This window comes from Carlito syrichta, unplaced genomic scaffold (genome assembly GCF_000164805.1).
Source record: "Carlito syrichta isolate Samal-C Ts95f unplaced genomic scaffold, Tarsius_syrichta-2.0.1 Scaffold287693, whole genome shotgun sequence".
NCBI lineage: Eukaryota > Metazoa > Chordata > Mammalia > Primates > Tarsiidae > Carlito > Carlito syrichta.
In genome coordinates, this window is record NW_007231789.1 from 33,736 (window position 1) to 44,101 (window position 10,366).

At 58.4% G+C, this 10,366-nt stretch overlaps 1 protein-coding gene across 1 annotated transcript in view; it reads left to right on the top strand.

The window, feature by feature from the left end:
* TRIM67 (tripartite motif containing 67) overlaps positions 1-9,667 on the top strand; it is a gene marked incomplete at its 5' end in the record, with an annotated part of 43,399 nt that extends 33,732 nt beyond the window's left edge. The window contains 5 exons of the mRNA XM_008052938.2: positions 52-197; positions 3,131-3,269; positions 4,716-5,019; positions 7,886-8,048; positions 8,898-9,667. Of these exons, the coding sequence (XP_008051129.1) occupies positions 52-197; positions 3,131-3,269; positions 4,716-5,019; positions 7,886-8,048; positions 8,898-8,963 (818 nt within the window). The remainder of the gene's footprint in view (positions 1-51; positions 198-3,130; positions 3,270-4,715; positions 5,020-7,885; positions 8,049-8,897) is intronic.
* Between the last annotated feature and the right edge of the window lie 699 nt (positions 9,668-10,366).

Here is a 10,366-nt window from a genome sequence, read left to right on the forward strand (position 1 = left end):
AGCGGCCTCTGGCTCGCGCGGCGCGCTCACCCCCGGGGCTCCCTGCCGCAGTGCCGCCGGGCCCCTTGCTGCAGCTGGAGAAGTGCTGCACCCGCAACAACAGTGTCACGCTGGCCTGGAGGATGCCGCCCTTCACGCACAGCCCTGTGGACGGCTACATCCTGGAGCTGGACGACGGCGCAGGGGGGCAGTACCGGGTGAGGTCTTGCTGCTTATCGGAGGGGAAGGGTGCTGCTGCGCGGGCTGAGGCCGCTTCCCGCCACCCCAGACTCTGGGCCCGAGGCCCTGTCTCCTCCCGAGGACATGCGGGCCTCAAGGACAAAGAGCCCTGGTTGACCAGGCTCTTAGGAGAGCCTTCCTAGCAAGGGCCGGGCCCCGCAGGCAGAGAGTGTCGGTCACAGAGACTGTTGGGGACAATTTTCCTGGGCGGACTGACAGAGACTCCTACATAACGTGTGCCTCCTTCTTGAGAGGTGACTAGCTCTCCTTCTTGAGAGGTGCTCCACGGACGGTGGCTCCTTGGTCATTGCAAGCCACATCACTGCCCTCCTCCAAACTGCATGCTAAATCGAGTAGCCTGACTCTGGGATGGGTGCCACGGTGACCTGTGCTCCTCTGTGATGGGTTTCCCAGTGACTGGCTCTCCTCTGTGATACATGTACTGGTGACTGAGTCTCCTCTATAATGCGTGCCCCAGGGACTGGCTCACCTCGATGAGGGATGCCCCTGGGGTGGAGCACAGAGAAGGCATCACCTGTGTGCACCCCCTTACCTGTGTACCTCAGCCCCTCCCACAGCAACACAGTCCCTTACCGGCTTTGTCACACCTTTTTTCTGTCTCGTTCACCAACTGTTTCACCTGTGTCAGTCTTGTCTCAGGGGGTGCATGTTTCTGGAAGGAAGGAAACCCTCTCTGGCCCGCACATACCCGGAAAGCACGGGGAATGTGGCAGACGCTTGATAAATGGCTGTTGGGTTGGGGTGGCATTCTATATTCATGCCCCGTTGATGGACTGTCATGGGGGCAAGTGAGGCATTTCATGAGCATAAAATGCCTCCTCTACTCCCCCATCTGCTAGGAAATGCTGACAGCCCCTACCCCCACCCAGACCCCTAGTAGGGCACCACATTGAGATTGCACTCAGTGAAATTCAGGTTGACACGAGTATCGGGGAGCACAAACTCTGGGCCCTTCTGGCCCTGAGAAGACCAAGTAAAGACTCACGCTTACAAGCCACTGCAATCATGGCAATTCTTGCATCTCTTCTTCGGGGGTGCCCAAGGTCAACATTCTTGGAGTGTCTCTCCAAGGGATTTATGTGCCCGTCATTTTATTTTTTGTTTGGAAAATACAAGAACGTAGCTGGGCGCAGTGGCTCACGCCTGTCATCCCAGCACTTCGGGAGATGGAGGCTAGAGGATTGCCTGAGTCCAGAGGTTCGTGACCCGCCTGGGCAACTTGGCGAGACCTCATCTCTACAATAAATCAAAAAATTAGCCAGGTGTGGTGGCACGCACCTGTGGTTCCAGTTACTCGGAAGGCTGAGGCGGAAAGATCGCCTGAGCCCAGCAGGTCGAGGCTGCGGTGGCCGTGGGCATGCCACCGTACTCCAACCTGGGCAACAGAGTGAGACTCCCACTCCAAAAAGAGGAATATACAATAATGTAGGAGTTGGGGAAGTAACTGCTGCACTCCTTGCGAACTACTGAGTCCCAGGTGACTGTCGGCCACACAGAACAATGAGATGAGACAGCTTGAGTTGGGAACGGCAGATTGTTGACTGGAGGCAACCCCAGACACTCCTGTCTTGCTCTTGTTTTTGAGCTGGAGCCTCACTCTGATGCCCAGGCTGGAGGGCTGTCCTGTCTTGTAAATGCACAAAAAACAGCAAGAACTCCTCCACCAGAAACCAAGTGGAGAACCCATTTTTTGAAATGTGAAGAAAGGCTGTTTAGGGATATTAGAGAAGCAGCTACAGAGCTCAAAGAGGGTCCCACCTCTTTGCGACATGGCCCCTAACAAAAGCTAGACCCGAGGGCTGGGGTTTATAAGCAACAGGGTCTAATCGGGGGGAAAGCGTGGGCTTCCGATGCAGACAGACCTGGACGGGAGCCGTGGCTCCTAAGTGGATTCGTTGTGCTCTTAGGCAAGCTCCCTACCCTCTCCAAGTCTCCTTATGCAACATATGCGGAGGATAATCACGATGTCCCAGGGCTGTGTGAAGACTAAGGCACCTCACACAATGCCTGTCGTTAGTCACATATCTATCTATTATGACTGATGACACTGAATGACAAGGGGAGACCCAGCCCCTAAACAAGCTGGCAGGAAAGATGTTCAGCCTGACTTAAGCTGAACATAATGACTGAAGAAACAAGCAGCCATGCATTTCGAGCTCAGCGTGGACAGAGCTCCTCCACCAGAAACCGAGAGGAGAACCCGTTTTTTTGAAACGGGAAGGGTAACAGGACAAGAGTGACTTTGAGGCGAATGGGAAGCAAAGTCCATGCCCAGAACAGCATCTCGGAGGTCCAGTATAGAAACGGCTCTGGGGAGACCAGGAATATAGCAGCTCTGGAAGGGCCCATGGATTGGAGGATGCCAACCTCCGAGGTGGGAGGAGGCGGAGACGTTGATGACCTGTAGGGTTGTGAGTCTTGTCTGACAAGGTTACCCTCGGCAGAGGCAGGATATCTCGGGCAGCCTCCTAGCTGGCTGCAGACCTTTAGTTCCTGCCTCACTGGGACCGCACACCTCATCACCTCACAGGCAGAGGGACCCAACAGCCAACAGTCAGGTGTTTGTGCCAAGTGTGGACATGATCTATGATCCAGACACAACAGATTGTGATTTATTTTATTCGGTAATTAGCACTGGAGTGATAGCACTTTAGAAATTTTTTATGAAAAAAATTTTAAAGACAGGGGTCTTACAGTGCTGCCCAGGCTGGCCTTGAAATCCTGGGCTCAAAGCACCCTCCTTCCCCAGCCTCCCAAGTAGCTGGGACAGCAGTAGCTTGTGCCTCCACAGCCAGCCCTTCTCATGTCAGTGGGGCTCCAGAAACCAGTTGCCAAGTGGAATTTTCCAAACCCTAGAGGAGCCTAATGGTCAGTCTTGCGTCTCCTTCAGGAAGTGTACGTTGGCAAGGAGACCCTGTGCACCATCGATGGCCTTCACTTCAACAGCACCTACAATGCCAGGGTCAAAGCCTTCAACTCCTCTGGCGTCGGGCCTTACAGCAAAACTGTCGTCTTGCAGACGTCTGATGGTGAGCCCTGGGGTCTCTTAGTGGGGAGGACAGAGTCGTCTTTTCATTGTGGCCACCAGACGGCCACTCGCAGCAGCTGTGATGACTCGGGGGGGGGTGCTAGACACAGCTGTGTTCTGCGTGTTGGTCCTTGCTGGGATCATGGGTAAGTTCCCAAAGGAGGAACATTGACCTCTGGGTCCAAGCCCATGGGTTGGGGGGAAACGATCAGCTGCTGACGATGAAGGAGGGAGGAAACAGGGGAGGAGGCACAGAGGAGGTGCATGCCTGTCCCTGGTCTACACGTGCAGCTCCTTGTGGTACCTCCGTCTTCGAAAGTCACAGAAGAAAGAAACATCTCTTCATCCCATTGTTTAGACCTGGGAAGGGGGACTAAGTGTGGCCTAGCTCGGGGAGGCTGAAGCTCTCCCACTTCTGAAGGAGTAGGACAGTCCCAGAGAAGAACGTCACATGGCAGCCCCCAGACTCGAGCCTTTTTGGCAGCGGAAACACGCCCCTTGGAGACCCAGCACCAGGGCTCACATCTCCTGATGGGTACACCTACTGTATCCTTTCAAGTTTTAGGCCACAACAGCCCACTGATGTTCAGTGGAACTCTGATCACCCGAGCCCTCAGTGGGCAGCAAGATGGAAATAAAAGCCACATGCCAAAGACAGTCCTGCCGCACTGGGCACGACCCAGGCTGGGCTGCGGAGGGCCCCAGCCCCCGCCGGTTCCAAGGGCAATGCTAAGCCCGCGCCTGTCGCCGTTGAGTCCACACGTCTTCTGATTCCCACAGCTGCATGGTCTCCCGGGCGGGGAGGAGGAGGAGTGGCAGCAGGTGCCGGCGTCAAGGGCACAGCTGGGAATCGGTCCTGGACGGGGTGCGGGCACCCCTCGAGACGCGCTCACTGGCTTTCGGCCCTGAGCACCCTCCAGCCTGGAGGTGGGCGGCCCCTGCCGTGGGCATCTTGGTCATCACCTTCGAGTAAGGGCCTCGAGTCCCACCACCTGGGGTGCTTGAGGAGCTGAAGAGGCGGCCACCCGATGGGCTTCGTGACCCTGGCCGCAACACTTCGCCTCTCTGCATGTCCACTCTCCTGTCCACAAGGTGGGCCGTGGACGTCCGTGGCCCTCTGAACTCGTAGCAGTGTCTCTCGGGAAGGACGTTGCATCTGGACTTGGGGCTCTGAGGCCTGAGTGTCTGGGCTCCTTGGCGAGGCCGGGTTCGTGGGACTGGAGACTCGGATGAACGATGCAGGGCGTGTGCGTGTGCTCGTGTGTGGGTGTGCGCGTGTGCATATTGCATGTGTGTGTGCGTGCATAGTAATCGTACGGGAAAGACCCCCCCCGGGGCTGGGTGCCAACATTCTGCAGAAGCGAGTGAGCCCGTGTCTGGGAGCCCACTGGAGACGACGGGCGAATTCCTTCGCCTGAGCCTCCTCCTCCGCCTCCTTCCTTTTCAGTGGCCTGGTTCACGTTTGACCCCAACTCTGGGCACCGGGACATCATTCTGTCCAACGACAACCAGACGGCCACCTGCAGCAGCTACGACGACAGGGTGGTGCTGGGCACAGCCGCATTCTCCAAGGGCGCCCACTACTGGGAGCTGCACGTGGACCGCTACGACAACCACCCGGACCCCGCCTTCGGGGTGGCCAGGGCCAGCGTGGCCAAGGACATGATGCTGGGCAAGGACGACAAGGCTTGGGCCATGTACGTGGACAACAGCCGCAGCTGGTTCATGCACTGCAACTCCCACACCAGCAGGTGCGCCCCCACCCGCCCGCATGGACGCAGCGTGGGAACGAGGGCCCCGTGGGCCAGCGTCCCTCTTGCTGTCCCCAAGGCCGGGCTCGGGAGTGGGGAAGGGGGCCTCGGCCAGCCTGGTCTCCAGCTTCCCGGAGGCTTCGACTCTGACCGGGTAGAAGGGGCCGTTTGCCTACAGCCCAAATGAGAGTGTGCAGCGGTGACCAGAGCAGCACCGGCCCAGAGATGTCTCCCATGACTCAGTGAGCCGCCTGGCCAGGGTTCTGCCAGGATGCGGAGCTCCTGGTTCGTTCTGGTTCGGCTCCACTTTCCTTTACAGCTGTGAACACAAGCTCGAGTGGCTGCAGGGCGTTCACAGGCACCGCTGGGGCTGGCGTCCTCCCAGTTATGACCAGGTCGTTGCCGGGAGTTTGCCTGGTGTGGCCCTGCCACTGCCCTAGTCTCCCATGGGCCTGAGCCTAGACAGGGCCCTCAAGGGGTAGAAAAAGAGGGCATGGCTGGGTGTCCCCTGGTAGTGAGTCTACCAAGAGCACCCATGGCTGCAGCTTTGCCCTGAGGCTGGCTCTGGGAGCAGTGTTACCAGGGTGGACACAGGGGACTCTGGTCCTAGGGAGGACAGGCCTTCGTCACGACTGGGGCCCCCCAAGGGCCGGAGGGCAGAGGGGGAGGGGCCCCTTGGGGCTTCCCGGGAAAGATGCCCCCGAGGCCTGGGCTTCTCTGGGGACTGATGGTGCCTTGGTCTCTCTCCTCAGACAGAGAAGGCAGTGCCCCCGAGTTCCACCTCGGGTCAGTACTCTTTCTCCCCCACCCCTCAGGGGTTCTGTGTTGGGGCACAGGCATGGGGGGTGGAAAGCCTCCAAGACCAGCACTGGCCAAGGAATCCAGAAACGGAGAGTTGCGAGTTGCAGCTCCGGGCTGCCTTCTCAGTGGGGCCTCCTTCCCGGTCTGCTGCAGGGCAGTCCCCCCGTCAGGAGGGGAGCCCTCCAGAGCCAGCCTCACTGGGCCCCAGCTCCAGCCAAGTCAGCCCTGGAGGCTCTTGGTGCTCTGGGTCTTTTTGCAACTCCTACAAACAGCCTCCAGGCGTCGTCCCTGCCGTGGAGGACCCCTTCTCAGGGAGGCCGCTCTGATCTGGCCCGGGATTTTCTCGAGGGCCTTCAAGACTCTGCCTACCTGCCTTTTTGCTGGCAGTGTTCCTTCTCTCCACAGGCCTGAGGGCGAGGCAGGCAGCTCCGTCCCCCTGCCCTGGCACCCTGGAGGGGCCCAGTCCAGGCCCACCAGCTCCATCTCTGCTGGCTTAAGCCACAGCGGCACCTGGATGCCCTGACGGGTTGTATCGATGAGCGCTTATTGAGTGCTTACTTTGTGCCGACACTGTAGGAAGCAGCTGATGTCGAGTGTAATCCTCACAAAAGCACTCTGATTATATCCATTTCACAGATTATGAGACGGGCTTAGAAAGGCCAGGCCACCGCCCGAATCACCCTGCCGGTTAGGGGTGCTGTCAGGATTGCACTTAGAATCCCAGCCCCTGCTCTCTGTGGTGCAGACCCCTCAGCCCTCCTGGCGATGCCACGACCCCTCCTGAGCGGCCTGTCTAGGGCCTCGAGGGCCTCTCCTGCCCTCGCCAGCCCCTGGCCCTCCGTGGGAGGGGCAGAGGGAAAGTGGGGCCAGGAGGTGGGCGGAGGCACTGCTCCTTTTGCGCACACTCCCCAGGCCCCAGGTGTGGAGCAGGTGAGGGTGAGCGCTGTCTTGGAGGCGGTGCAGGGGGTGGGTGGCTGGGCCCCCCGCGCTGACTTGACCCCAGGCTTTGCTTTGGTGGATCTCATATTCCCTTGCCAAAACCGGTCGCCACCGCCACCCGTGGTCAGTATTCAAATGGCACCAACTGCCCCGTCTAGTTTCCGTTTCCCACCCGCCATCTTGCCCGGCACTCAGGGGAGCCTTACCCTCTTGCGACGCCTTCTGGTCGGCCCGCCAAGTCCTCCACAGGACTTCCTGCCACGAACCCCTCCCACCACTCCCCTTCTTCCTATGAGCGTCTCCTGCTGATCAGCTCGTTCCTTATCAGGAAGGACAACACGGTTTTCTTAGCAAAGCCCCGCAGCCAAGGTCGAGGCTAAGACCACAGCTCTCAGTGGAGGAAAGGAAAGTCCCTGTGGGATCTGGGGACCCGGCGAGGCCAGCCCAGTGTCCCTCCCCAACCCAGGGATCTTGAATTCTCCCCACCCGTGACGTGCAGTGCGGCCAACACGGGCAGAGATCCACAATGTACATTCTCCGGGCGCCACTGTGGGTCCCCGGTGGGATGGGGGCTCCGACAGAGGACCGGACTCCAGGTTCTGTGCCCCTCCTTGTCAGGTGATGCTTTCCAAGGGACACGAGGATGTCTCTGGGAAGACGAGCCGAAGCAAGGGGGAGGCGTTTCAGAATCTCCTGAAGGCCTGGGTGTCTGCCTCTTCGTGGAGTTCAGCGTCCTTATTTGGCTAAAACAGAAAAGGACCCCAGGTTCATTGCTTTCCTTGGTTGATAAAAGCACCTTCCTTCCCCACACCGTGTGCCCCGTGGTTTCACATGGGACCCACTCGTCAAAACCCTCACTTCCTGATGTGTAGATCCCAGATTCTGTCAGAAAGACAGGGTTGAACAGCCGGGTTCCTCTAGAGTAGGGTTTTCATGCATGGCCTGACAACGGGGTGTGTCCACTTGAAGAGAAGGCTCGTAACCCAGGAGGATGGCACCCCACCGCCACCTCAGGGGCATGTTTTTAGGTGAGCGTGTTCCCGGCACCCTTCAAGTAACTCCTGAGTCATCACCTGCATCCCAGACTAGGTGTGGTGATAGGCCTTCCCGGGGCTTGTCTTCCCAGGACGGAAGGCGGCGTGTGCAAGGGCGCCACCGTCGGCATCCTGCTGGACCTGAACAAGCACACCCTGACCTTCTTCATCAACGGGCAGCAGCAGGGCCCCACGGCCTTCAGTCACGTGGACGGGGTCTTCATGCCAGCCCTCAGCCTCAACCGCAATGTGCAGGTACCACGCGCTTTGCCAGGCCGGAGCTGCTCCGACTGGTCCCCCTGTGTGACGGTGGTTGAGCTACAATGAAGCTGACCACAGAGCCCACCCTCGTGGCTCTCACCTGCCGGCTGCCCCAGGCGTTGCCTGGAGATGGTCCTCTCTGACTAGTTCACGCTGATCCAGCAGGGGACCTAAGGCAGCGGCTTCTAGAGAGGCCTATCTCGAGGGAAGGCCCAGTCCTCAGGAGGCCTGAAACGGACACAGACAAACGAGAGCCCAAGCGGGTGTGAGGGAGAGAGAGACGTGACGTCAGCATCCTCTGTCTCCTGCAGGGTCCTCTTCCCCTGGGCAGGGAGCCAGGCTCCTGCTTTGTGGCGCCCATGGGCCCTGAACATTGATAAGTCTACACCGATCGTGTGTGGATGGATGTGTGTCTCCGCTCATTCGCAAAAGGAATTCGAGGCAGCCTGAAAGATGGGCTGTGACTCCACGAGGTTGATAGACCAGGACTGATGGGAAGGGAGGGGGAGGAGAAAGGAGACACAGATCCACGACCGTGAGACCCGGTGCACCTGTGCCACAGGGCATCCGCTCTGACTGGGATCTGGAAGTTCTGGAAAAAGGAGAACCAGGTCAGCTGCATGGCTCTTCTTGTGAGGGAAGGAGCACAGGCCAGCATGACCCTTCCTCGGGGAGACCAGTGAGGTGATGCAGCCCACCCTCCGCATTAGAGAACTGCCCTGGGCTGTGGCCTGGGGTGGCCCGAAGCAGGCAGGGGGCGCGGCGTGTGGCTGCCAGGCTGGCGGCACCCAGGGTCCACGTGGCCACGTCCTCCCCCCTCAGCTCCCCACTCTTTTTTTCCAGGTCACGCTGCACACAGGATTGGAAGTGCCGACTAACCTGGGGCGGCCAAAGCTGTCAGGAAACTAGCTCCGCTCCAGCTCTCCACCGTGCCTGTGACCGGGCGCTCACAGGCCACAGGCTGTGTCCCCACCAAGCTCAAATGATCTACAAGGGCAGGCCAAGCAAGGCCAGGGTGCACCCTGCTGCCATGGAATGTTGTATAGACACGTTTTCTTTGGGAGACGAGGAATGGGTCCGCAAGCCACACCTGTCCCTGCCGCGTCAGCGGTCAACACGAGTGTGTGTGTGTCGTCTTCCACCTAGATGTTGCAAAAGCTCGCCAAGAGGGACCTTTCTCAAGGGAGTGAGAAAGCATGCAGGTTTATGTTTGTGTTTCCTGCCATCTGTTTTCAAAGCTTGTCCATTTTGTGGAGGGAGAGAGGAAGGCAGACTTTGAGCCTGGCCTCCTGGGCATGGAAGTCAGGGAGCAGGAAGTGGTGCCACGCCCGTGCCAGCCCTCTATGGGACATGGGTCCTTCTCAGCGCACCTTTGCAGGGTCGCACCTTTGCTGGAGTTATCCTTTCGCGTCTTAGTCCTGGAGTCTTGCATGTCCTGCCACTTGCAGACTTCCTTCGGGATGGATAGAAAGGGGCGCTCATCATTAATGCTTGAATTTTGGTTCTCTCACTGAGCAGTTGAGAACCTTTGAAAAGGCTTCCTTAGGTCCTTGATGAATCAACTGATTATGTTCTCTCTCTCTCTCTCTCTCCCCCTCTCCCCTCTTCCCTTTCTCTTTCTCTCTTCCTCCTTCTCCCTTCTCTCTCTCTCCTTCCCTTCCTCCTCCTTTTTCTCACTTTTTCTCTCCCTCCTTCCTTCTCTCTCTTCCTCCTCCTTTGTTCTAGCTCTTCCTCTCTCCCTCCTTCCCTCTGTCTCTGTCTGTCTGTCTCTTTCTCACTCACACACACACACGCACGCACACGCCAGTCTGCTAAAAATTGTTCACTCAGTTCTTAGTCCTTAAACACAAATGAAAACACGGGAACTTTAATGCCTATGTGACAAGTCTTCATCAGTGGCTCCTTTCTGGAAAGGACTCCCCAAGAAGTTAACTGAGAATGCATCTGAGCCGCTCCTCCGAGCTGTGCTGCTCTCAGACCCCTGAGCATGTAAGATGTCGGACCAGGGGAGCCTCTTCTCGTCCGTCCACCCTTTGCTTTGAGACTCACCTGCGGTTATCGTGAAAGCATCACAAACGCAAAGAGTGGCCCAGCTGGCAGGCAGGGATGGCTCTGCCGTGCTGGGGTCGGTAAGACCTCCAGAGAAGCAGAAAATAGGAGGACGGTGCTACGTCCCTTGTCTCCTGGCTCTCTGCTGTGAACCTGGCTGTGCTGAGCTCTGGGTTCGAGTCCTCCCCTCCTTCCTGGAAGCCCAGCCTTCTCCCTGGAGCCCTACTCTGAGTTGTCCCCTCTCTCGGAGAGCGTTCGCTCCT